Source organism: Vitis vinifera, chromosome 8, assembly GCF_030704535.1.
Source record: "Vitis vinifera cultivar Pinot Noir 40024 chromosome 8, ASM3070453v1".
Lineage (NCBI taxonomy): Eukaryota > Viridiplantae > Streptophyta > Magnoliopsida > Vitales > Vitaceae > Vitis > Vitis vinifera.
This window is the reverse complement of record NC_081812.1, coordinates 3,895,121-3,923,093: the sequence shown is the minus strand read 5'-3', so window position 1 is coordinate 3,923,093 and position 27,973 is coordinate 3,895,121. Positions and strand designations below refer to the sequence as shown.

At 39.0% G+C, this 27,973-nt stretch overlaps 1 protein-coding gene across 13 annotated transcripts in view; it reads left to right on the top strand.

Annotated features, from left to right (window-relative positions):
• LOC100252970 (uncharacterized) overlaps positions 1-27,973 on the top strand; it is a 47,663-nt gene that overhangs the window by 8,251 nt on the left and 11,439 nt on the right. For 7 of the 13 annotated variants that reach the window (XR_009466332.1, XR_009466333.1, XR_009466331.1 and 4 more), the window contains exons 3-8: positions 566-769; positions 5,629-5,736; positions 6,125-6,355; positions 7,513-7,629; positions 7,898-8,014; positions 14,739-14,972. Coding sequence is in view for 8 of the 13 variants with exons in the window: in XM_019221848.2 (XP_019077393.1) it covers positions 566-769; positions 5,629-5,736; positions 6,125-6,355; positions 7,513-7,629; positions 7,898-8,014; positions 14,739-14,972 (1,011 nt within the window). In the remaining 5 variants the exon portion in view is untranslated. The remainder of the gene's footprint in view (positions 1-565; positions 770-5,628; positions 5,737-6,124; positions 6,356-7,512; positions 7,630-7,897; positions 8,015-14,738; positions 14,973-27,973) is intronic. The other 6 variants (XR_009466335.1, XR_009466334.1, XM_019221850.2 and 3 more) reach the window with 3 other exon arrangements.

Below are 27,973 nucleotides of genomic sequence, written 5' to 3'. Positions count from 1 at the left end.
GCGTTGATTTTTCAAATGAATATTCCAAAGTCATTTTGGGGAGAGGCTGTCTTGATTGCTACATACCTCATAAATAGGCTACCCTCTCTGATTCTTAACCATTCTAGCCCTGTTGAAACACTTTCTAGATTTTTTCCAAAATTTGATGGTTTCAACCACCTTTCCCCAAGGATTTTTGGGTGTGTGGCCTTTGTACATATTTATGCTCATCAAAGATCTAAACTTGACCCAAGAGCCCTTAAATGTATCTTTGTTGGTTTTTCTCCTACAAAAAAAGGGTTATAAGTGCTATCACCCAGCTTCTAAAAGGTTTTTTGTCACTATGGATGTATCATTCAATGAAAAACAACTTTTTTTTTCTAATCCTTATCTTCAGGGGAGCCTTTTGCAGAAGATAAGGAATTCTTTCCTAGCCTACCCACTCTTCCTATCCTAGAGAACTCCACCAAGACTGTCCAAACTAAGGGATCAGATTTTTCCATGGCAGTCACTCCAGAAAATACCAAAAAAACAGCCCCTGAAAATGCCTCAAACGCTGCACCAGTAATGCCAGATTTTTCTATAGCTGTTACTTCAGAAAATACCCAAGCAATTGCCCCAGAGAATGCCTCAGAAACTGCACCAGAAGCTGTCCCTGAGTTACCCAGATTTGAATCCTATATGCAAAGTTCAGAGGGGGAGGATCTTCAAGTGCTACTCAAGGTCTATTCAAGGAGGAAGCAACTGGCCCCAGAAACTCCACATGTCCCAGTCATTCAGCCAGAAAAAGGTACTAATTCTATTGATCTTGATGCGCAAAAAAAGGGCAATGATTTCCTTTGCCTTAATAATCTTGATTTGCCTATTGGAAAGAAAAAAGACAATGTACTCAACACCCCTTGAGCCATTTTGTTTCCCATGAAAAACTATCACCTACTTACCAAGCCTTTGTCTCAAAACTAAATTCCATAGAGACACCAAAAACTGTCTAAGAGGCACTTAGAAATGGCAATTGGAGGAAAGCAATGATGGAAGAAATGAGTGCACTAATAAAAAATAACACATGGGAGGTTGTTGATCTTCCCATAGGAAAAAGGAAGGTGGGTTGCAAATGGGTGTTTACCACAAAGTTTAGGGCTGATGGCACACTAGAAAGATACAAAGCAAGACTAGTAGTAAATGGGTACACTCAAACTCATGGAATTGATTACCATGAAACCTTTGCACCTGTGGCAAAGATGAACACTATTCGGATTTTATTGTCCTTAGCTACTAATCTTGATTGGCCATTGTAACAACTAGATGTCAAGAATGCCTTTTTACATGGAGACCTAGAAGAGGAAGTCTACATGGAAGTGCCATTGGGGTTGGAAGAAAAATTTGAGCAAGACAAAGTATGCAAGTTCAAGAAGGTTCTTTATGGACTTAAACAGTGACCTAGAGCTTGGTTTGGAAGATTTACTAAGGCAATGAAGAGTATGGGATATAAGCAGAGTTAAGGGGATCATACCTTATTCTTCAAACAGATAGAAATGAACAAGGTAATAACCCTTATTGTATATGTCGATGACATAGTCTTGACAGGAAATGACCCTGCAGAAATGGAGAAACTAAAAAGGCGACTAGCTAAGGAATTTGAAATCAAAGACCTAGGGAAGCTCAAATACTTCCTAGGGACTGAAGTTGCACACTTCAATGAAGGAATCATAATCTCACAATAGAAATACATTCTAGATCTACTAAAGGAGATAGGAATAAGTGGTTGCAAACTGGTAGAGACTCTAATAGAACAATCTCACAAGCTAAATGAAGGAAAAGGAAGCATTCCAATGAATAAAGAAAGATATCAACGCTAAGTGAGGAAATTGATATACTTAGCTCACACAAGGCCTGACATAGCCTATGCAGTGAGTGTGGTAAGTCAATTTATGCATGATCTTAGAGAAGTGCACATGGAAGCATTATTTAGAGTGCTAAAGTACCTAAAGTCTTCACCTAGCCAAGGCATTCATGTCAAAAGGGGAAGAAGTCTGATCCTAGAAGCATACACGGATGTTGATTGGGCTGGGTCAATAATAGACCGAAGATTAACATCAATGTATTGCACATTTTTAGGAGAAAACTTAGTGACCTGGAGAAGTAAGAAGCAATCAGTGGTAGCAAGGTCTAGTGCAAAAGCGGAATAGGGCTATGACACATGGAATCTGTGAGCTTCTTTGGATCAAGATAATACTAAGTGACCTTGGAATCAAATGGAAAGAACCTATGAAACTCTACTATGACAACAAGTCAACCATCAGCATTGCACACAATCCAGTGCAACATGATCGAACTAAGCACGTGGAAGAGGACCGACATTTTATAAAAGAGAAGCTTGAAAATGGGTTGATTTGCACTCCTTATATTCCTACAAAGGGGTAGTTGGGTGATATTATAACAAAGGGGCTTCCTACTCGGCAGTTTCAAACTATCTTAAGCAAGCTGGGAATGAGAAATATTTATTCCTCAGCTTGAGGGGGAATGTTGGAAAATCTAGTAGATTGTGTGACAGATTATCGAATATTTTTCTAGCGCATATGAGCTATAATAATTGTATAGTTGTACATAGAATCTCCTAGGAATTTTTATTTTCTTAGCATTCTTTACTTATTTATCTTTGATAGCATGATTGTAGGCATTATTTCCTAGGCTATTTTTATACAATTATTCAGTATATATTCATATGTAATCCTATACGAAAAAAGAGAGCAAAAAGCATTTCACAAAAAGGTTCTAGATCTGAATGAGAACAAGTGTGTAATTGATATTGAGAAACAAAGGAAGCGTACTGTTGAGGATTGAGTTTATATATTTCTTGCAAGTCTTGATCACAATTTGGATCAGGTTAGCTATCGTGTTTTGGCTAACTCTCCTTTACCAAGTCTAGAGGAAGCCTATTCACTAGTTCATCGTGAAGTGTAGGGGTGGGTTACCATGGAAATAGAAGATCACTCCGAGTCTTCTACAATGGTTGTCCATAAGAAGAACATATGACTAACATCTTTTACTCCTTCTATTGACGCTTTTTCTTGCTTTTGTACTCATTGCAATAGCACCAAACATATGGTAGATGTTTGATGGAAGAAGCATGGTTATCCAGAGTGCTACAAGCTTAAGCAAGCTGAAAGGCAGAACAAGAAATCTACTCAGGTTTTCCTTACTGACGCCATTCCTCTATCTTCTACTTCTCAGGTTTCTTGATTGTCTTCTCAAGAATGTAATTCTAGTTTGGCCTTTATTTTCATTGCCTCTAACACTTGGGTTACTGATTTAAGGGCCATTGATCATATGAATAGTAATTCTTCCTTACTTGATTCTTTAATGCCCTTACCTATTAAGTCTATTCAGATTGCTAATGGGACTCTTATATTGATTTTAGGAGCGAAGAATGTCTCACTCACTTTCCCTCACACCCTCCATGTCTTTTGTTTTAGTTGCACCTAGTCTCTCTAATAGTCTTCTTTCCATTAGCACGATTACCAAACATTTTAATTATGAGCATTCTGGATTGCATCTCTTACATTGTATGTGACTTGAGTGCACTAGGAGTTGCAAAAAAGATCTAAGTCATGCATTCCTTGCTAGTAGATGATTTATTCACAAGCGGTTCATGGGATTAGACAATCCATTTGAGATTGTAGTGTACCACCTCCTAATTGGAGGAAAGACTGGTCTTGACCGTTGGGATGAGGTTCCCATGGTGAGTGTATTAGTGTATATGGTTACACATTGGATAGGACCTACGATAAGTCATGACGTAAGGTTATCCAGGTAGTTATGACTTCACCTAGGTGCTATACTATATTGTCTCTTAACCTTGAGAGAATATTGAACTTGTGCCTAAATTAGTAGTGGCTTTGACCTACGGGTGAGATCCTAAAGTGATCATATATTTCCTATGGATTGAGTTATTGTTGATGGAAGCGGGTGGCAATAGGTTTGCTCAACAGAGGCATCATGATATCTTATAGATTTTGAAACTGTGTGTCCCCTTGGGTGATCCTAAGGATGTGTAATAATGAAATCTGTGGGCTTGCAGTAATTACTTTAGTAGAATTTGACAAGTTATTCCTTGGAATGAAGGACAAGTCTGAATTCTCTTTGTCTACAAACATGGAAGCTAATATGTAATGCGATTATGAATCTTATGGAGAGTTTGATCTCTCAGGATGAACATGGTGACATGCTTAACATATGCAAATTAGACGGGAAGTGGTGTTTCTAGTGGTGGACGGGTGAGTAACGTGTAAGAACTTGCCCTTAACAGGGGAATAACAATTGAAAATGATTGCTAATACCCTACAAAATGGGGAGTGAAAGGAGGAATCCGCTCAAGGAGGGGCTTGCGTCTAATCAGCTAGTTGGTGAGACAATAGCTTATCAAGGCGATGATCAATAGTTGGTCCAAGGGCATGATCAGACACATTGGGACTAAGACATGACCTAGACTCCTACGGGAGGCAATAGTGGGGAATTCTCTGCAATGGGTGAAAGCTTGATGGAGCAAGTCTCTGAAAGTGAAGGTCATTAATGTTCTCTTACTCTTTATAGGTTTTTCTACCTCTTGTGGCATGTAGCATGATTGTCTACCTTAATTAGCCAAATTTTTGCTTGGGTACTTGTAAGGTGAAGTTTTACAAGACAATGGAATAGTAACATGTCTTCAATTTGAGAGTTGTTTGAGAGATGGGTTCATGATACTTATAAAAAGAATTCTTTAGTCACTGAGTTTGGACTAGACATAGATTTCTGGTTCAAGGGTGGAGTTAAAGTTTAGGATCAACTCTGGAAAGATCTTCTATGGGAGCTTTGATAGGAATCCCAGCTCTTAACCATGAATGCTATGAGTAGGGATGGCAACGGGGCGGGTTTTTTCGGGTACCCGCCCTGCCCCGCCCCGCCCCTAATGGGATGGGGTTTAAATTTAATAAACGGGTTTTAAATAGCTATGTGATTTTTTTTTTAAACCTGGGGCAGGTTCGGGTATTGCCCCATCCCACCCCGCCCAGCCCCGTTTACATATAAAATTAAATTTAATTTAAATTTTAAAATTAATTTACTTTAAAATTTTATTTTACTATTTTTAATATATAGATAATAATGAAAAATTTAATAAAATAAGTTATAAAAAATATAATAATTTTATTATTTATAAAATATATTTATTTTAATGTAATTAAAAATTTTAAAAGTAATTTTTTTTTAAATTAAAAAAAAAAAAAAGAAGCTAAACGGGGTGGGGATGGGAATGATTTTTAATAAACGGGGCGGGGTTGGGATGGGGGCAACCCGCCCCGTTGCCATTCCTAGCTATGAGTGGTTTCTTTGGTGGGCCTAGCGCAAGTTGAAGAGAGCTCTGTTCTGGCTAATTGAGTTGCTTGTATGAGGAGATATGAGCCTCTCCCTCTTGGATTGAGGGTCAAGTGGCCTAGAACTCTCTATTCCTGGAGGGTCATTGGGAACTCCGGCTAGTTGTGCTTCTTGTTTTAAGAGTCAGAATTCAATTTAAAAATATATTATATATTTTTATTTTTAGATTTTTCTTCAATAGTTACAGTTTCAAAAATGTTTTCCTTGAGCTTAGTAATTCTAACAATTGCATCATTTCAGGTCGATGCTGCATATGAAGATAAGGCAAATACTGTTATAGCTGCAGAAACAGCTGACTCATGTGAAACAAAACCAATTGAAATATCAGAGAAATGTGTGCTGGAAAAGGTTCTACTGAGTTCATTTTTTACCTTAAGCTTCTTATATATTGTTTCAGGGTCTGAGTGGTATTTGTCTTACCCTGTAGTAAATTAATTCTTCAAGGTCCTTTCTTTCTTCTTGTGGGAAAATATATTACTGCAATAACTTGTTCTGTTTAGTCAAAATGTGATTGGTACTATTCAATGAATCTTGCTTATGATGATTTGCTCAAAATTTTATCACATAGAGATACATGGACGCAAAAATGAACACATGTACACACACCCACCAAAAAAAAGGGAGAGTTATGAAAAGGATGACCAAAATGATTCAGTATAAAAACTATATAATGTCATCTACTGCAGTTTGTCATGGAATTTAATTTCTGCCATCCCTTGGGGGTCTTAACTTGTAGGATTTGAGCTTCACAATTGACAAGGAGAGGGGGTTGCAAAAGCCTAAGAGACAATGCAAGAAAAATGAAGAAGTGATGAGTTCTTTAGATGAGTTCAAAATGCTTTCAGATCTAAGTAACTTCAAGAACCTTGCTGCAATGATGGAAGCTGAAGCATTTCTGAGGAAGAAGAAGATAAAGAGGAGGAAAAAGAAGAAAAAGATAGAATTTGAAGCTCAAGATGAAATAACTGTATGCACTGGAGACTTATTCCTGTTTTCTGGTTTTATTTGGTTGTGGGAAAAGAATCAGTAAAAGGAAAGAAGGGTTCCAGGACCAAATGAAGCCTTTCCTTTTTTCTTTCTTTTTTCCCCATTTCATGATCATTCTTCAATTGCAAGGTTCATTGGTTTGGTTGATTCACATAGCTATAATTTTGTTTACCCTTTTAAACGTGGGTTTCAAATTCAAGTGCGCTGCTTGATCACTTTCATGTGGTTCTTTAATTTCTTTTTTTCTTTTTTTCTTTTTTTCTTTTAACCTCTTTCTTATTAATTCAATCTGTAATTTTTTGGCTTGATTCTTGATATTTGTTTCTTTGTGGGCACTGTTTCAATTGGATTTTGTTTTAGACACTGCAGTTTCAAGCCTGGTTTAGTTTATATTATATTTGCACATATCTATGGAGTGACAGGTATTTGGATGGATTTTGTTTCTTGATATATATATATATATATATATATATATATATACACACACATTCTTGATAATTTTTTTTTTCTTTGTTGGCACTGTTTCATTTGGATTTTGTTTCAGCCTCTGCAGCTTCAAGCCTGGTTTAGTTTATTTTCATGTGTGTATGTGTGTTATGTGAAGATAAGGTGTTGGATTCAACTGAACAATTGGAAATAAATTCAGTTGTAATATTAGAAAATGGTGTTCCTGGAAAGCATTTTGTGAGTTAATTTCAGCCACTAGAATTTAGCAGTAAAACTAAATTCTTCTAGCTTCTTTGATTTCTAGGTAAGATTGGAGTTGGTGACACAAACTATAACTTCAAGTCATTCAATGGGTCTTATGATGGTTAAAAATTATTATTTGCATTTTCCTACAATGCTAATGGCATTGAAATTATCTAAAGCATGTTCCTTTGGGGTCTTAATTTTTAATATCAAAGAATCACATTTGACTCTTGTTATTTGGTTAGATATTCCTGGCTTGACCTTCTTTATCTTTGCTTCAAACTTTGGATCTTGAGCTGCATTAGAAACGTTTCCTATGGATATGCTTGCTTTCTTTCTTTTTGAGCACCATGTAGTTGCATCAAAATGATGTAGTTCAGATATTTGGAAAAGATTGAGCTTGTGATAAGGTAGAATAATGGTTCTTTTTATTTGGTTTTATTTTAGGTTGATGTAGGGCCGGGTCAAGAGCAACCAGACACAGTTAAAGCTGTGACCACGGCAAAAGCAGTGGAAGCTGGATCAGTTTCAGTTTCTGAAAACATCAATCCAGAAAAGCTTTTTGTCAGTTGAACTTTCACTTTAAGCTTTTTATCTACAACTGCAAGTTCTAGGTAGCTTTTAGCTTGACCTACCATTGGATGTATGCTTAATCACATTTTTGTTTGGTCTTTTTTATCACAAAATTAAGTTTTCCTATAAATATGCTTGTCTGACTTGTTTATTTCTTTTTACTGCTGTCTAAGTTGTGGCATTATGTAGTTCAGATATTTGGAAAAGATTGAGTGTGCTATAAATTAGCCTGATAATATTTGCATTTGGTTTGCTTTAGGTTGATGAGGTGAAGGCCGGAGTGCAGCCAAGCTCAATTAAAGCAGTGGATATGAGAAAGGCATCAGAAACTGAATCAGTTTCAGTAACAAAAAATATTGTCTCAGAAAAGCTTTTTGTGAGTTGAAATGTCATTTAAGCTTCTTATCCACTACGGATTTATGTCTTAAAAAGTAATTTTCTTAATTTTTTGGTTAAAATAATTTCTAGCATGACTGCCTTTATCTTTGCCTAGTCCTGGGTCTTGAACCACTCACAAGATAAAAAAAATTGCCCATAGGTATTCTTGTTGATATATTTGTTCCTGGTATCTTGCTGTTGCATTGTATTGATGCATTTAGAAAGATTGAAAGTTGCCATCTGTTAGATCGGTGCTTTCTGCATTCTTTTGCTATTGGTCAAATGAAGCAAAGGGTGTAAAAGACTGTCACAGTTAAAGTTTCAGACACCATAATAGCAATCTAAACTAAAGTAGTTGCAATTACTGATAGTTTTGAAAATACAATTGGCAGCTTGAATGGATCTTTGAAGGGTGGGTGAACATGTCCTTTTTGTTTTTCCTTTTTAATTTAATTGAATTAATCCTAAAACAATGCAGAATTAAAAACTCATTTATTTCAATCTAGTCAATCCAATTGATCAAACCAACCAACAATAATGTAGGAAAGTGATAGGTATCTAATGGAGAATTATTATTGAATTTCAAGAATTTCAAGAAACAAGAGTCCCAACTGGTCCTTAGATCCCTACCAGATCTACAATATTTTCCCCCCCTCTGTAATTCCCCCTTCTTTGCTATTTAAACCTTCCCCCCAGCCCGTATCCAACTGTGACCTAACCTCCACTAAAGCTGTTACAACTAACTGCCAGGTGGCAATATATTCCTCTTCCCTTTTCTATTATACACATAACGTATAGGAGGCCTATCAGTACCCCCCTCAATGAGAGACACCTTGTCCTCAAGGTGGAAGTTAGGAAAGTGCTCTTTAATTGTGTCAACTGATTCCCATGAAGCTTCAAACTGAGGAAGTCCTTTCCACTGAATAAGTACTTCAATACCAGGCTGATTGTTATTGGGAGATTGGCGAATATCTAAGACCTGATCAGGCTCCACAAGCCATTCCAAATCCTCAGCAAGAATAGGGGAAAGTGGCTGACACAAATCAGCTGAACCAAGAGCCCGCTTGAGCTGGGAAACATGAAACACTGGATGAATAGTTGTCGAAGAAGGAAGCTCTAACCTGTATGCCACTGGACCAATTTGCTGCACTACTTTGTAAGGGCCAAAATATCGTGGGGAGAGCTTCTCATTTGGTCGCTTTGCAAGGGAACGAAGACGATACGGACGAAGCTTTATATAGACAAAATCCCCAACTTCAAATTGGACTGCACGACGATGAGCATCTGCAAATGACTTCATTTTGGATTGGGCACAGCAAAGATGATCCTTTAATTCATTTAAAATTAGATCACGCTCTTGCAATAACTGATCCACTGCCAGAACAGAGGTGGAATCTGATCCAAAACGTATCAACGGTGGTGGGTCTCGCCCGTAAACTGCTCGAAACGGTGTTGTATTAGTGGAGGAGTGAATGTGGTATTATACCAGTATTCTGCCCATGAAAGCCATGTAGACCAACGTCTAGGCTTGTTATATGAAAAACATCGAAGGTATGTCTCCACACAACGGTTGACCACTTCCATTTGTCCATCCGTTTGCGGATGATATGCGGTACTATGGCGGAGAGAAGTACCCTACAACCGAAATAGCTTCGTCCAAAATCGGCTAAGAAATACTTTGTCACGATCACTAATAATGGAACGGGGAAATCCATGTAATTTGACAACATCCCGAACAAAGATAGCAGCCACCGTTTGATCTGTGAAAGGATGCTTGAGTAGTGAGAAGTGAGCATATTTGCTCAATCGATCCACAACAACTAAAATGGAGTTATAACCCTTAGACTTAGGAAGCCCCTCAATAAAGTCCATCGTCACATCGTCCCATATTTTGTCTGGAATAGGCAATGGTTGTAGTAACCCAGCAGGCGACAAAGTTAGGGTCTTATTTTGTTGGCATACTAGACACTTCTCCACAAACTCTTTGATGTCATTTTTCATGCCAACCCAAAAGAAATCTCTTGTGAGTTGTTTGTAAGTCCGCAGGAACCCGGAATGCCCTCCAACCACGCTAGCATGGCCCTCTTTAAGAAGTGCTGGAACAAGGGGTGAGGCCTTGGGAAGGACTAAGTGCCCCTTGTAAAGGAGAATGCCATGGTCCAAGGAATACCTAGGATAAGCATCCGGATCATCCAACAGCCTCTATTTAATCTTAGCAAGGTGCGGGTCAGCTTCAACTTGTGAACTGATCAACGAAGTGTCTATGCGACTGGGAACCATGAGGGCAGCTAACTCCATAGAAATGGGGATGCGAGATAAGGCGTCAACTGCTTTATTCTCCAATCCCGGCCGAAACTGAATTTCAAAATCATACCCAAACAGCTTTGCGACTCACTTTTGGTACGACTCATTCACAATTCTTTGCTCTAGTAAAAACTTCAAGCTACTTTGATTTGTTCGCACAATAAAGTGGCGACCAAGCAGGTAATGACGCCACTTTTGAACTGCTAAGACAATAGCCATTAACTCTCTTTCATATATGGACTTTTGTTGTTCCCTTGCTGTGAGGACTTGGCTAAAATAAGCTACTGGTCTATGACTTTGCATCAAAACGGCACCCAAACCATACCCCAAGGCATCCGTCTCTACAATGAAGAGTTGACTGAAGTTGGGCAAAGCCAAAACAGGAATTGTTGTCATAGCTGTTTTCAATTTTTGGAAGGCTACCTCAACCTCTAGGTTCCAATTAAAAGCATCTTTTTTGAGTTGCTGAGTGAGAGGCCAAGAAATAGCTCCATATCCTTCTACAAATCGACGGTAGTATCCAGTCAATCCGAGAAATCCTCGTAATTCTTTAAGGGATTTGGGTGTGAGCCACTCTACCATGGCTGAAATCTTGTTGGGATCAGCAGCAACCCCCTTGGCGGAAACCAAATGGCCCAGGTATTCCAATTGTGGTTTAGCAAAGAGACATTTCTTTCCATTGACGTGCAGTTGGTGGTTCGCCAGAATGGACAACACACTTTGCAAATGGTCACAATGCTCCTTCAAGTCTTTGTTGTAGACCAATATGTCATCAAAAAATACGAGCACAAATTTCTGAAGGTGTGGCCGAAATATACGGTTCATTAACGATTGGAAAGTCGCTGGTGCATTGGTTAGCCCAAAAGGCATCACCAAGAACTCGTAGTGACCTTCATGGGTGCGAAATGCCGTTTTGTGGATGTCTTGTTGCCGGACTCGAATTTGGTGGTAGCTTGATTTGAGATCTAGTTTGGAAAAAATGGTCGCGCCATGAAGTTCGTCAAGTAACTCATCAATCACCGGAATGGGGAACCGATCCGGGACTGTAACTTTGTTAAGGGCGCGGTAATCTATACAAAACCTCCATCCTCCATTTTTTTTTTCACCAACAACACTGGACTAGAAAATGGGCTTAAGCTAGGCCGAACAATTCCTGCCTCAAGCATCTCTTGCACCAATCTCTCTATTTCATTCTTTAGAATATGTGGATACCGGTAGGGTCAGACATTAACCGGAGATGCTCCCGGAATTAATTGAATGACATGATTAATATCACGACTTGGTGGTAACCCTGTTATTGGCCCAAAAATTTGCTGATGTTGAGCTAATACTTCTTTAACTGTTTTCAGGACCTCTTGTACTCCTTCACTCAAATCCGAAGTGGTGGAAGTCTGACAGAGTTCCACCCATACCCCTTGGCTATGGTGCTGCAATGCTCTAGCCATTGCTTTAAGAGATACCTCAGTCTGACTAAGGCTCGGGTCTCCCTTTAACACTATCACTGCCTTCCCCATTTTGATCTTCATTGTTAGCATCTTCCAGTTTACCTTCACGTCTCCTAAGGTCCCCAACCAAGGCATTCCTAGAATCACATCAGTGTTGCCTAATTCAAGTGGAAGAAAATCTTCCACTATGGTGAGCCCCTGCATTGAAATACAAACTCCTCTACAAATGCCCTTCCCTTTCACGGATATCCCGGTTCCCATCATCACCCCGTAACTCGTTGTTGTAGTTAATGGAAGTGTTAATTGTTGAACCAATTCAAGGGATAAAAAATTGTGGGTAGCCCCACTGTCTACAAGGATGATTACCTCTTTTGACCCGATCGTCCCTTTGATCTTCATAGTTCCCGGCGTAGTTAAACCAACCACGGAATTTAGAGATAATTCCACAACGTCTTTTAGCTCGATGAGTGTAGGTTCTTCGGTTGCTCTGTCGTCAAACTGGTTATCGTCTTCCTCCTCATCTTCGTGCTCCAATAAAACACGTAATTCTTTCTTACAGCGATGACCAGGGGAGAACTTTTCTTCACACTTAAAACAGAGCCCCTTCTCTCTACGGGCTTGAAGCTCCAATTCCGTCAGTCTCTTTATCGGAATCTCACGTCGCTGGCTCATCGTCTTCTCGCCGACAGCCATTGCCCTAGTCTGAAAATTTTCCCCAATCTTCCAATCACCTCGATTTGCAGATGACAACATTTTGGTGCTCTTTGGGCCATTTGGTTCACGGGCTGCTCTCATGGCTAAATTCCTGTCTTCAACTTGTTGGGCCATTTCCATCAAGTGGCCCAGCCCATATGGTTGCAGAAGATGTAGATCAACCCGGATCTTAGTAAGCAGCCCATTCATAAACGTGCTTTCCATTACCTCCTCCGAAATCCCTTTCAATGGAGTCGCCAGAATCTCGAATTCCCGCCGGTATGCTGCCACTGTCCCTTGTTGTCGCACCGCCAGAAACTGCTCACAAAGGCTCCCTTCTTGAGTTGGACGAAAGTGAAGCAACAACCGCTTCTTCAAATTTTCCCAACTCCCAAACACCTCCCTCGAATCAGTCCACTGGTACCAAGAGAGTGCGTCCCCATCTAAACTCATCGCGGCAGCGACTAATTTCTCTTCTTCCGTGAGTCTGTACGTCGCAAAGTTTCGATCGGCCTGGAAGATCCAGCCGTCTAGGTTCTCTCCCGTAAATACAGGCATCTCCACCCGTCGGCTGCCGCGCCATTCTCCATTTGCACCTCGCCTCATCTCATCCGACGCCATCCCCCCCCCATTGGGTTCCCCAACTCCAGGGATCCATCCTGCTCGATCTTCTCGTTGAGCAGCAGTCGTCGTGTTCCGCCCTAATGACAACGCCGCCACTGCCTTCTGTGTCTCTTCCAGCGACTGCAGAACTCACATTACGTTCTAAGCAAGGTCCATCACCGTCTTTTCCATTCCTGGTAAGCGCTGCATCTCCTCTCTGATTTCTCCAACTTCCTTCTCTAGACAATCCATGTGACCTTCATTCCTTTTCTAAGCCATCTGGATCGATGCTCTGATACCAAATTGATAGGTATCTAATGGAGAATTATTGTTGAATTTCAAGAATTTCAAGAAACAAGAGTCCCAACTGGTCCTCAGATCCCTACCAAATCCACAATATTTTCCCCCCCTTTGTAATTCCCCCTCCTTTCCTATTTAAACCTTCCCCCCAGCCCGTATCCAACTGTGACCTAACCTCCACTAAAGCTGTTACAACTAACTGCCAGGTGGCAGTATATTCCTCTTCCCTTTTCTATTATACACATAACGTATAGGAGGCCTATCAGAAAGGTAATTGAGACAAGACATGGTATTGATGTGGAAAGCCCCAAAACCTAAGTTTGAGTGCATGAATACTAATTAGGGATGGCAACATGGTGGGTCTTTTGGGTGACCTGGCCCACTTCTAATAGGTCAGGTTTGGGTAGCTTTTAAATGGATTAAGGACAGGTTTTTGGAACAAGGAAGAAAACCTAAAGAGTTCGGGTTGAGAATGGATATTTCAGATTGCCTTACATGCCCCGGTATACCATATATTTACTTATTTGCTCTCTCCTGTCTACAAACAGCCATATAGATACCCTTATATATTCTCCTTAATTCCCTCAAATTTCTACCTGACCTAATTCCCTCAAATTTCTACCTGACCTAATTCCCTCATCCCTAAAATTTTTCCAATATCCAGGGTTAAGAAAATTGATAATTTAACTGAAATTTCAAGAAACTGGACAACTTGATGTAGAGGGTGTACTAAGCAAAATCTGCAAAAAATTGGGGGCATCGGTGAAATACCATGGAAAGGGGAAGACATAACCCTTTTTCTTTTCCCTCTTCATATTCAATTTTTTTTAAAGATCATTTCTTTTTATTTTTATTTTTTATTTTTTTGGCTTTTGGATTTTGGTTCAGTTGTTACAGTTTCTGAACTGCTTTGTTTTAGCTTTGCATTTCTAAGAATTTTAGTGTTTCTTTGACTCTGCATATGAAGAGAAGGCAAACTCAGTTATAGCCATAGGAACAACTAACTCCTTGTAATCAAAATGGTTCAAATATGAGAAAATCAATGGCTGGAAAAGGTTCTTATGAGTTGAATTGTCACTTAAGCTTCCCATAGACTCATAGGTTCTCACTTGTTCAAGGTTCATTTCCCCCCCTTTTTTTTTCTTGTTGGAGTGAATATGTACCAGTACGGTAGTTTAATCTTCCCAATAAATGCAATTAATACTATTCAATAAGTTGTGCTTATGATGATCTATTGTGGAATGTTTATAACATGCACACAAAATACGATGATGAAAAGGATGACCAAGATTATTCAGCATGCAAGCTATCTAATGTCACCTATTGCAATTTTACAATGGAATTTAATTTCCCATCCTTTTGGGTCTTAAATTGTAGGTTTCAAACTTCAAAATTGATGAAGAAAGGATATCACAAGAGGCTCAGAAAAAATGCACGAAAAATGAGGAAGTCATGAGTTCTTTAGATGAGTTCAAAATGCTTTCAGATCTGAGTAACTTCAAGAACCTTGCTGCAATGATGGAAGCTGAGGCTTTTATGAGGTGTAAGAAGAGCAAGAAAAGGAGGAAAAAGAAGAGAAACATGGAGTTTGAAGCGCCATTTCCAATAAATGTATGTATTCTAGATTTATTCCCCTTTGATTTAATTTCTCACTATCTTATTGTCAGAAAAGAATCAGAACAAGAGAGTAATGAAATGAAACATTTTGTTTTTCCTTCATTTTTGTAGAAATATTAGGATTAGGGTTGTTTGTTAAAGTTTTTGTTTTATTTTCAAATAAATATGAACTGGTTATATTGATCTGATTTGGAATTTCAGATACTGTCAAAATTGTTAGGTCCTAGATTTGTGGTTTTTTGTTACATGGTTAAGATTCAAACCTTGGCTTATTTATTCCCATGTAATTTCAGAATTGTTTAATAATAAGAATATCCTTTTTTCTTCTCTATTCTGCATACATGGTATCAAAGCCATGACTGCAGGAAATAGAGCAAATAGAAGCTCTGTGTCTTCAGGTGTTGTAGGAGGCACACGACCAATATCTTCAGTAAGTCCCAGTGGATTTGAAAATCCATCTGTTCAATTAACTGTTCACAAATTGAATGGTAAAAACTGCATGGAGTGGGCATAGGATCTAAGTAATCCTAGTTCGGCAGCAAAGGATAAATAGATTCAGAGTGCTACTTGCTCATTCTAGGTATATTCAAGAAGAAAGGAACTCTTTGTTCAATTAATGTAGGTTCATAATTTAGAACCAATCTTTGGTGTTGATAATATTTTTTTTTTTGATCAGAAACGAAGAAGATTATATTAATAAAGAACAAATACAGGAGACAAAAAAGAGACAATAGAAAGAGAAAAAAACCAAGGAAAGGATGAGAGGTCCTTCCTACACAAATTGAACAAAGGATAAAACTCCCAACAATAGAACTCTAAAAACAAAGAGAAACCCCATCAATCTTCAAACTTTTGAAACGCAAACCCCAATCCAATTGAGTTGTAGAGTGTTTAGTGGAACTCCTCTAAAAGCTTCAGTACAAGAAGCCTATAGAGAAGAATAAAACCGGATCAAATCCCATACCATCTCTTCCGTTCTCCCTTTATCCTCAAAGATCCTATTGTTTCTCTCTTGCCACACCATCCAAATCAAAGTAAGGCAAACAATTTGCTAAAGTGTCTTGCCTCTTAATGAGTTCCCCAAGCCTTTAAAAGTAATAACCAACATGTCCTCAAGGCTCCTTGGAGGGACCCAAACCAACCCTACTAGATTGAACAACCTGTGCCAAAGTCCAATGGTAACGGGACAATGAAGAAAAAGGTGGTCAATCGACTCTCTATCTCCTTTGCAAAGAATGCACCATTGAGGATTATAAAAGTAATGTGCCTATTGTTGATGATTATGATCTTCCTATAGCAATTATAAAGAGTGTTAGGAAATGTACTCAACAACTTGCATATCCGTTGTCTCACTTTGTGTCCTAATGAGAAGTTGTCTAGTGGTCATAAAAGTTTTTTTATCCGCCTCAACACTATTACTATCCTAAAAACTGTCTCTTAAGCATTGAGAATTAAAGAGTGGAAAGAAGGTTGAGATGAATGCACTTGAGAAAGACAAAACATATGACTTGGTGGAACTGCCTCAAGGAAAGATGTTAGTTGGATGTAAATGGGTTCTCATTGTGAAACATAAAACAAATGGATCACTTTAACGGTATAAGGCAAGATTAGTAACTATGGGGTATACTCAAACTTATGGGATACATTATCTTGAAACATTTGCTCCCATTGCAAAAATGAATACTGTAAAAATCCTATTATCTTTTGTAGCTAATCATGGATGGAGTGTATAGCAATTTGACGTAAAGAATGCCTTTTTACATGGTGATCTTGATGAAGAAATCTATATGGAAGTTCCTCCAGGGTTTTGAGTAAGAAAAGAATAAGGTATACAAGTTGAAAAAGGCACTTTATGGCTTAAAACAGTCTCCCAGGACTTGGTTTGGTAGGTTTGCTAGAGTAATGAAAGCTTTGGGTTACAAACAAAGTTAGGATGATCACATATTGTTTGTCAAACATTTTGCTTCAGGGGGAGTTACACCTTTATTAGTTTATGTGGATGATATAGTGGTAACGGGAGATCACATGCAAGGAATGGAGGCATTGAAAAGGTGTTTATTGCAAGAATTTGAGATTAAAGAACTTGGTAGGTTAAAATACTTACTCGATGTTGAAGTGACCCCCTCTCGACATGGGATCTTTATATTCCAACAAAAGGATGTGCTGGATTTATCAACTGATATAGGGAAACTAGGGTGTAAACCAGTGGAGACATCCATTGAATAGAATCACAAGCTTTGTGAGACCCAAGAAGATGTGAAGGTAGATAGAGAATCCTATCAGAGATTAGTCGGCAAACTAATTTTCTTTTTGGTGTAGCGGAAGGTTTGTTTCGAAACGAAACAGAACAACACTTGAGAATAAACATAAAGATCACAATAGGATTTGAAAATTAGGGAATAATTCTGAAAAAATATATTGAACTCTTCTCTAACGATTACAATAAGCCTCTAAATAATGTTTGTAATGTAAAAATAAAGGAAATAACTAAAATAGGAAACTAATGATGAACCTAAAATAAAAACTAATGATGTAGAAAATAGAAACTAACCTAAAATAGAAACTAATGATGAACTTAAAATAGAAACTAATGATGTAAGAAACTAAAAAGGAAGCCAAGGAGGGATACGCTAAGTGGGTGTCCATGGAAGAAACCCATTGGAGACAGCTATCAAGGGAGTTATGACTAAGGGAAGGGGATAGAAATATGGGCTATTTCCATCGTATGACAACTGCTCATCGAAGAGTTAATTCCTTGGACAAAATCAAGATAAATGGGGTGTGGTTATCAGAGGAGCAAGAAGTGAGGGAAGGGGTAGCGAACGCCTTTCAGCAACTGCTCTTAGAAAGTTTGGATTGGAAAGAGGACATAGGGAGACTACAGTTAAAGCAGATTAGCCAGCAAGAAGCGGAGTTGCTGGAGCTCCCTTTTTCTGAGACTGAGGTCCATGCTACTTTAATGGATATGAATGGGGACAAAGCCTTAGGACCTGACGACTTCACTGTGGCTTTTTGGCAAAGCTGCTAGGATTTCGTAAAGGAGGAGATATTGCATATGTTTAAGGAGTTCCATGAGCAGAATTCTTTCCTTAAGAGCCTTAACAATACGTTTCTGGTCTTGTTACCGAAGAGAGGGGGGGCTAAGGACCTTGGGGATTATAGGCCCATCAGTCTATTAGGGGGGTTGTATAAATTGTTGGCTAAGGTGCTGACCAATAGACTCAAGAAAGTGATAGGAAAAGTGGTTTCCCCCGATCAGAATGCGTTTGTCATGGGGAGACAGATCCTAGATGCCTCTTTAATTGCAAATGAGGTGATTGATTCATGACAAAAAAGGGGAGAGAAAGGCCTAATTTGCAAATTGGATATCGAGAAGGCGTATGACAGCATTAACTGACAGTTTTTGCTGAAGGTTTTGCAAAAAATAGGGTTTAGGCCAAAGTGGTTGGGATGGATGTGGAGTTGTATATCTACAACCAAGTTTTCAATCTTGATGAACGGAGTGCCAGTCGGGTTCTTTCCAAGTTCTAAGGGGTTGCGCCAAGGGGACTCTCTTTCCCCCTACCTATTTGTCATGGGAATGGAAGTGCTGAGCGTTCTAATTAGGAGGGCTGTTGAAGGGGGTTTTACCTTTGGGTGTAGCATCCGGTGAGGTAGGTAGAAGACAGGCTGTCAATATTTCACACTTACTCTTTGCTGATGATACAGTTGTTTTTTGTGAGGCAAAGAAAGAGCACTTAACGCATTTGAGCTGGATTCTTTTTTGGTTTGAAGCTGCTTCAGGGTTAAGGATTAATTTGGCTAAAAGTGAAATTATATTGGTTGGGGAGGTGGAAGAGGTGGACAAGATGGCAGTGGAACTAGGATGTAGGGTGGTGCAGCTGCCTGCAGTCTACTTGGGGTTGCCATTGGGGGCGCCTAATAAGGCCTCTTTCGTGTGGGATGGGGTGGAAGAGAGAGTGAGGAGGAGACTTGCCCTTTGGAAACGTTAGTATATATCCAAAGGTGGGAGAATTACACTTATAAAGACCACGATGGCTAGTATGCCCTTGTATCAAATGTCCCTTTTCCGTATGCCAAAGACAGTGGCAAGGAAGTTAGAAAAGTTGCAAAGAGATTTTTTGTGGGGAGGGGAAAATCTGGAAAAGAAAGCCCACTTAGTCAATTGGGAGGTGGTTTGTGCGGATAAGGAAAAAGGGGGGCTTGGCTTAAGAAAGCTAGCCTTCTTGATCAAAGCCTTGCTTGGCAAATGGATATGGAGATTTGATTGTGTTAAGGAGGATCTTTGGAAGCAGGTTCTTGTGGCGAAGTATGGGCAAGAGGATCTTGGTTGGAGGACAAAGAAGACAAATGGGGCGTTTGGAGTAGGGGTTTGGAAGGAGATCTTGAAGGAATCTGTTTGGTGCTTGGAAAATATGGTGTTTAAAGTGGGAAAAGACACCAAAATCAGATTCTGGACTGATCTTTGGTGTGGGTGGTATAGTGCTGTCCCAAAGATTCTTGCATCTTTATGCTATGGCTATTCATAAGAATGCCACAGTGGATGTGGGACCAGAATTTCGGCCAAGGCGGCTGAAATTTAAGGTTTCTTAGGGACTTTAATGATTGGGAATTGGATATGGTAGGCAATTTGCTTCTTGTTTTGAGGGGTCACAGGATTACTTTGGAGGAAGACTCGGTTTTTTGGAAGAAAGGAAGAAACGGGCAGTTTAGAGTCAAGAAAGCGTACAGTTTGTTGGTAAGCCCCATTGCCGCCGTTTTCCCAAAAAGTAACATTTGGGTGGATAGAGTTCCAACCAAAATTGCGTTCTTCACGTGGGAAGCCGCTTGGGGGAAGGTGCTTACTCTTGATAGACTCCAGAAAAGAGGCTGACAGCTTCCTAATTGTTGTTTTTTGTGTAGTTGTGAAGAGGAAACCGTAAATCATATTCTAATACACTATACGGTGGCCAGAGTGTTGTGGGATATTATTCTTGGTTTGTTTGGCGCTCAGTGGGTTTTTCCAGAAACTGTAAAGGAAGTTTTATTTAGCTGGAGGGACTCTTTTGTGGGCGGTACATTTTTTGGACGGTTTGGAAGGAGAGGAATAGACTAGCTTTTTAGGGGGGGGGGGGGGGGGCGCGGGTGTTAGCAATTCAGAAGCTTACAAATTCTTTTGTTTGTAATTTATGGGGTTAGGCTAAATTGTATTGGAGAGGAGCTGCTCTCTCTTATAGGCTTTCTGGAGTGGTTAGCTTCCAGTTAAGGGTTGGTGAGTTTTTTGTTTCTTTTTCTTTTGGTTGTGAGGCCTAATTTGCCTTGTATACTCCCTGTATGCTTTGTGGCTTTTTTCCCTCTTGTTAATACATTCTACGCTTATTTATAAAAAAAAAAGAAATTAATGATGATTGTGTGCTGCATCATTTTCTCATACGGACCAGACATAGCCTATGCTATAGGAGTGGTGAGTCAATTTATGCACAACCCAAAGGAAGTACATCTTTGAACAAAACATCGAATTCTAAAATTCTTAAAAGGTACTTTAGGAAAGAGAGTGTTCTTTAAATTGACATTGGAAGCAAACACAAATGTAGATTATGTCGGATCAATTGATGGCAAAAAATCAACTTTAGGTTATTGTACATTCCTCAAAGTTATTCTTACAATGTGGTGAAGCAAGAATTAGAATATAGTTGCAAGGTCAAGTGTAGAAATCAAGTTTAGAACTATGGAATTAGGAGTTTGTGAGCTTCTATGGTTGAAAATAATTTTGGAAGATCTGAAGATTATATGGAAAGGACCTATGAAACTATATTGTGATAACAAGTTAGCAATTGATATTGCACATGATCCTGTGCAACATTACCACACCAATCACGTGGAAGTAGATAGACATTTTATAAAAGAGAAGTTGTATAACGAACTAATTTGTACTCCATTTGTGTCAACCGAGGGTCAATTTGTAGATATGTTATTGAAACCGAATCAAGGTATTTCTCAATTCCTTGTATATTTATTAGATGAATAATACTTGTTTATATATACAATTGAGAGTCCTGAATTAGGAAGGTATTATCCCTAAGGAAACAACCAAATTATGGTATGTACAGATATATACAGCTAACACTCCCCCTCAAGCTGGAGCATAGATGTTGATCATGCCCAATTTGTTACAAAAGTACTCAACTCGAGTTCCATTTAGAGCTTTTGTAAAAATATCCCCAAGTTGCTCTCCAGTCTTCACATAGCCAGTAGAGACTAGATTTTCCTCAATCTTTTCACGAATGAAGTGACAATCGACCTCAATGTGTTTGGTTCTTTCATGATAGACTGGGTTCGCAGCAATATGAAGAGCGGCTTGATTGTCACACCAAAGCTTTGCTGGCATTGTGCACTTCATTCCCACTTCACATAAGAGTTGATGTATCCATATGATTTCACAAGTAGCCTGTGCCATGTCCCTATACTCAGATTCTGCACTCGAACGGGATACAACACTTTGCTTCTTACTTTTCCAAGCCACTAGATTCCCGCCAAAGAACACACAATAACCTGTAGTGGATCTTCTATCAAACTTAGAACCTGCCCAATCCGCATCAGAAAAACACTCAATGCGAGTGTGTCCCTGACTATTATATAGTATACCTAGACCAGGAGCCTTCTTTAGATAGCACAAAATTTGCTCTAAAGCCGCCCAATGCTTTATTGTAGGTGCAGATGTGAACTGACTAACAACACTTACTGCATATGCAATATCTGGTCGCGTCACGGTGAGATAATTCAGCTTCCCAACCACTCTCCGATACCTTTCAGGGTTGTAGAAGGGATCTCCATCATCTGGCATAAGTTGTACATTAGGAACCATCGGGGTAGTACATGGCTTTGCTTCTATCTTACCGGTCTCTTTAAGCAGATCAAACACATACTTCCTCTGTGATAAGAACATCCCTTTCTTGCTCCTTGATACTTCTATTCCCAGGAAATACTTCAGTTCACCCAAGTCCTTTGTATGAAACTTGGAATGCATGAATGTCTTAAGATCAGAGATTCCTGCATGATCATTTCCTGTAATAACTATATCATCGACATAGACCACAAGAAGTATGATACCAGCAGCTGGTTTCTTGTAGAAAACGGAGTGATCTTTCTCGCTCTTGTTCATGCCAAATGCTTGAATCTCCTTACTGAATTTTCCAAACCAAGCACGGGGACTCTGCTTCAATCCATAGAGAGCTTTTTTCAGACGACAAACCTTCCCATACTCCCCCTGAGCAACAAACCCAGGAGGTTGCTCCAGATAGACCTCTTCCTCTAGATCACCATGAAGAAAAGCATTCTTGATGTCTAACTGATGTATCATCCACTGTTGGGAAGCAGCAATAGAAATAAATAGTCGAACTGAATTGAGTTTGGCAACTGGAGAGAAAGTATCAGAATAGTCTACTCCATATGTCTGAGCATATCCTCTAGCTACAAGCCTGGCTTTCAGTCGTGCCACAGAGCCATCAGGATTAACTTTTACCGCAAAGACCCACTTGCAGCCAACAACTTTCTTTCCTTGAGGCAAATCAACAAGTTTCCATGTATGATTATCCTCCAATGCATAGATTTCTTCAAGCATTGCATTCTTCCAACCAGGATGATTCAGGGCCTCTGTAACAGTTTTAGGTACTGAAATAGAATCTATAGAGGCTACAAGGACACTTGAGGAAGATGACAGGTGATCATAAGACACAAAGTTAGCAATGGAATAGATAGATTTGCAGTGTCATTTACCTTTCCGAAGGCTAATAGGAAGGTCGAGATCATTGGAAGGATCAGATGACGAAGGAGCTGGTGCAGGACATGTATCGGTTGTCACTGGGCGCCGAGAGTACACCTGAACAATTGGTGGTTTGTCTGGAGCAGGAGGAATATTAACAACAGGACCCAAATGAGCAAGAGATGCATCAGAATCAACCACACTTGATTGCCCAACAGTTGGTCTTGAATTAACCACTTGATACACAAGCCATTCTTCATCCTCCTCACTTGCAGAACTTGTGGGTGAAGAGAAAAAGGATGTGTCTTCTGAAAACACAACATCCGTTGATACTAGATACTTATTGAGATCAGGCGAGAAACATCTATAGCCCTTTTGCAGTCTTGAGTACCCCAAGAAAACACACTGTAACGCCTTAGGATCAAGTTTAGTAACAAAAGGCCTTGTATCTCTAACATAGCATGTACATCCAAAAACTCTTGGTTCAAGTGGAAAAAGGGATTTCTGTGGATGTATTACTTTGTACAGAATATCACCTTTAAGCACTACAGTGGGCATACGGTTGATCAGAAAGCAAGCTGTGGAAACTGCATCAGCCCAAAACTGTTTCGGAACCTTCATCTGGAACATGAGGGCACGAGCTGTCTCAAGTAAATGCCTGTTTTTTCTTTCAGCAACCCCATTTTGAGAAGGAGTATCAACACAAGATGTTTGATGAAGAATCCCATTGTGACTCATGTAATTTTGAAATGAGTTAGACATATATTCTTTTCCATTATCGCTTCTTAATATTTTCACAGACACATCATATTGGGTTTTAATCTCAGCAGAGAAGGCACAAAAATGAGAAAAATACTTCTGAACGATTCTTCATAAAATAAATCCAAGTCATTCGAGAAAAATCATCCACAAAGGTAACAAAATATCGAAACCTAGTTTGAGAAGTAACAGGACACGGACCCCAAACATCAGAATGTACTAACTCAAACAAAGACTTAGCCCGTTTATTAAGCCTTAGGCCTAAAGAACTACGATGATGCTTCGCAAAATGACACGACTCACAATCTAATGAAGGTAAAGTATCAAACTGAGGACATAATTTCTTCAACACCGGTAGAGAAGGATGTCCTAACCGACAATGAGCTTCAACAGGAGAGGCAGTACTGACACACGCAACTAGTCGAGGCACCCACTCGTCAAGAATATAGAGCCCATCAGATACATGTCCTTTACCAAATGTCCGTTTCGTCATAAGATCCTGAAACACACAATGATCAGGGAAAAATGAGACACTACAATTCAGATTTTTGGTAAGTTTACTGATAGAGATTAGGTTAAAGGCCAAATTTGGTAAGTTTAACACAAAAGATAACGTAATAGAAGATGTTGGTTTCACAGTCCCAGACCCTTTAATCTCATAGGTAGAACCATCAGCAACAGTAACAGGAGGAGCAGAATGTGTTCTGAAGGTAGAGAAAGTTTTATGATTACCTGTCATATGATCTGTGGCACCTGAATCAATTATCCATTTGTTTGAGGAGGAGACAAGACATGTTTTACCTGACTCTACCAGAGCACTAACAGGACTAGATGCTTTCAGTGCGTCTTGATACTGTGAATATTTAGAAAACTCTTCTGCTGTCATTGTGACGATCTTGTCTGAGGAGTCTGAAAATGTAGCAATATCAGATGTAGCAACATCAGATGTAGCAACATTGGCAGTTTGAATTCTCCGATTTCGATTTTGCAATTTCCTGCAGTTCTTCTTGGTATGGCCAGCCTCATGGTAGTAAAAACACACAATTGTACTTGAATCATTGCCACGATTTTCAAATGCCCTGTTTCCGCCCCTGTTATTCACTCTTCTTGCATTTTCTGCATTTTCTCCTTTTGCAACAAGAACATTGGTGTGCTGAGAAGATGAGACATTCTCAGTTCGTAGAACTCTACTGAAAACTTCCTGAAGGGAACCAATGTCAGAACCAGAAAGAATCTGAGATTTTGCAGTCTCAAACTCAGATGGGAGACCGGATAAGAAACTCATAACAGCCATATGTTCCCTTTGAGCCTGTTGTACTCTAACATCCGGACTGAAAGGCATAAGTGCATTCAATTCCTCATATACCTTCTTGAAGTCCATAAAATATGCAGTGAGGGATTTAGCTCCCTTCTCAGGACAATGAAAGGCATTCCATACATCATACATCCGAGATACATTTCCTTTTCCAGAGTACAGAAAATCAAGATAATCCATTAGCTCTTTAACAAATTCACAATGACTCAGCAGACCAACAATATCACTATTAATAGAGTTTTTCATCTGCAGAAATAACCGTGCATCATCTTGCATCCAAAGTTTTCTAGTGTGATCATTAGGAGGTTCCTCAGTCAAGTGGTCATCTTTAGCAACACTTCTCAAATAAATTTTGATAGTCTTGCTCCATTCAATATAATTAGACCCATTTAATTTGTGTTCAGTTATTTTTGACACAATAGGCACTATATCAGCAACAAAATTCTTACTCTCTTCCATGATAATAAAATTTAATCTCCAAAGTAATCAGCCAGACCAGAAATTGCAATTTACCACTGCAAGAAGAAAGAGACAAGTACCTCTCTTACAAGGTGTCAAAAACGTCAAAGGGTCAAAAGCGTGCGTCAAACCCTTGACTCCCTCTCTTTCTCACCCTGAAAGTTGTGAGTCGTGGCGACCAAGACCAAGTTGGGCGAAGAAACTCAGATCGGTCCGGTTGCTAAGAGAAGCAGTTCAACTGGATCAGCTCCGGTGCTGGAGCTCGGCAGCACGAGCCTGAGACAGAGGTCTCGTCAGGGCTGCTGACAAACGTGGGTCGTGTGTCGGGCCCGAGAAGAGTGGAGGCCGGGGCTTTCAATGATCTCGGACGACGGCGTCGCTTCGGCGGCGGAGAGAAGGAGTGAGAGGGTGGCGGGATCTGAGAAGAAGGCGTCTCAGGAAGGTGAATCGAGGGGCAGGGTTCGCCGGACTAGCGACAGCGATTCCGCAGTCGTCGATGAATCTTTGCGATCCCTCGATCGACGTAAATTGTAAACTGCCAAGGAGATGTTCCTCTCAACAGTTGATTGAACACCGGATGAGAAACGTCGGAAAGTCAGATCGAGAGATGGGAAACGTCGGAAAGTCAAATCGGTAAAGAAACGGCGGCCTCAAATCGGTGAAGAAACGGCGGCCTCAAGCGTTCCCACGCTCCGGAAACAAGAATGCGCTTCTCCCTGGGTCGGCGGTGACGCAATCCAGACTAACAAAAAATGTAACAGGTTACTGTTCCAGATTGTTAGGAACAAAACCCAAAACCCAGAAAATTCTCTTGAACCAAACGTGGCTCTGATACCATGAAACCGAATCAAGGTATTTCTCAATTCCTTGTATATTTATTAGATGAATAATACTTGTTTATATATACAATTGAGAGTCCTGAATTAGGAAGGTATTATCCCTAAGGAAACAACCAAATTATGGTATGTACAGATATATACAGCTAACAGTTATCTAAAAGATTGAGTAGTACTTCATTTTAGTCTATTATTAGCAAACTGGAAATGAATAATATTTATTCACTAGCTCGAGGGGGAGTGTTGAATATTATTACAACTGTCGAATATTATTACTATTGTATTATGCAATTGTAGAAGATATATAGCTGTAATATACAACTCTGTTAGTTGTACGATTGTCAATGAAATATATATATATATAGCAGTAGAAAAGAAAGAATAAGGAAAAAAGGAAAGTATAAAGAAGAACCCTACAAATTAGGGATTATATACATAAATATACACATAACTATATCTATTTATTTATCCATCTATTTATCTATATATATATATATGTATATAGCAACGTGTCTATCTATTTCACCATAGCGGCTTGCTCGAAATCATAATAACCTATTATTATTCAATCGTTGAGATTGAACTAATTAATTCAATCCAATAGTTTTTAGGAAACATTAAAATTGATGAATAAAAATTTGTTTAAATAGGGATTTGACCGTTCATTTTAGGTTATCTCAGTTTTTTGTTTTTTTAATTTAGCAATGGGCTTTCGCATAGTTTTTGTTTCCTCGAATATAACTGTTGAAACTAGATAGTTTTGCCATCAATTCATGCACATAATTCTCTTTCCCCCCCCCCTCTCTCTCTCTTTCTATATATATATATATATAGTTGCATGTATATTTATGTATATAATCCCTGATTTGTAGAGATTCTTTCTTATTCTATTCTTTTTTCCATATTCTTTCTTTTCTGCTGTTGTATATATATTTCATTGGTTGGATACTTTCAAGGTATGAATAAAAAATACAATTTTTCTCCATACATTCCTCAATTTGAAGTGTCCTTTTGGGTTAAGATGGATCTTTTGTTGGGAAGAAGAAGAAGAAAGCTTGAAGAGCACTACTTTATGTTTATTTTATATCATTTGGAAGGAGAGGAATAAGAGAACTTTTGAAGAAACGGAAAAAGTAGATCAAACAATCAAACATTTCTTTATATATAGTTTCTTGGGATGGGTTAGAGTGTATATAGGTAATCATTCAATGTCTATGGTGGTTGTCATTGATTAATTAGGCTCTAAGTATGGAGAGGGTGTTGTTTTGTTGTCTCACTCTCCACTTTGTATGACCTTTTGGCGTACCATGTGTATTTTTGTGTGCTTTTTTGTTTAGGGCTTTTAATAGATTTGATCTTTGTTTATCAAAAAAATTTGAACAAATGTAAAATTAACAATGATTTTGCAAATGAACAAGGATGTTAATAGCTTATTCTTCTTCATCCTTGTTGAAGATAGCAACGATTTACCAAATTCCAACCTCACCAGTTTAATTGAGCCTACATCCAAATCCTGCCTCAAGCCACATCCCATTCAAATAACCACACCTTTGATGGGATCCATGAATTCCAATAACTGTCGTAGGAAATTCCTTTCCAAATTCTAGCTCCAAATGATAATAGAGTCTAATTCCTTCCAAATCAATCTATCCTCTACATTTCTCATTAATGGTTTTTCTTATATCATGAAAAAGCCCTCAATCCTATCCAACTCCTAACCATGGAAATGTTCCCACACATCCATGATCAAAGCATCCTTTAAGTTGATAATTGTGAACAAGAAAGGGAAAAAGATAATGGAGATTCACCACAACAAATGTCCATACAACTTCATGTTATTGCCTTCATTTGTAACAAAATTGTTTATACTTTTGAAGACTTCTCA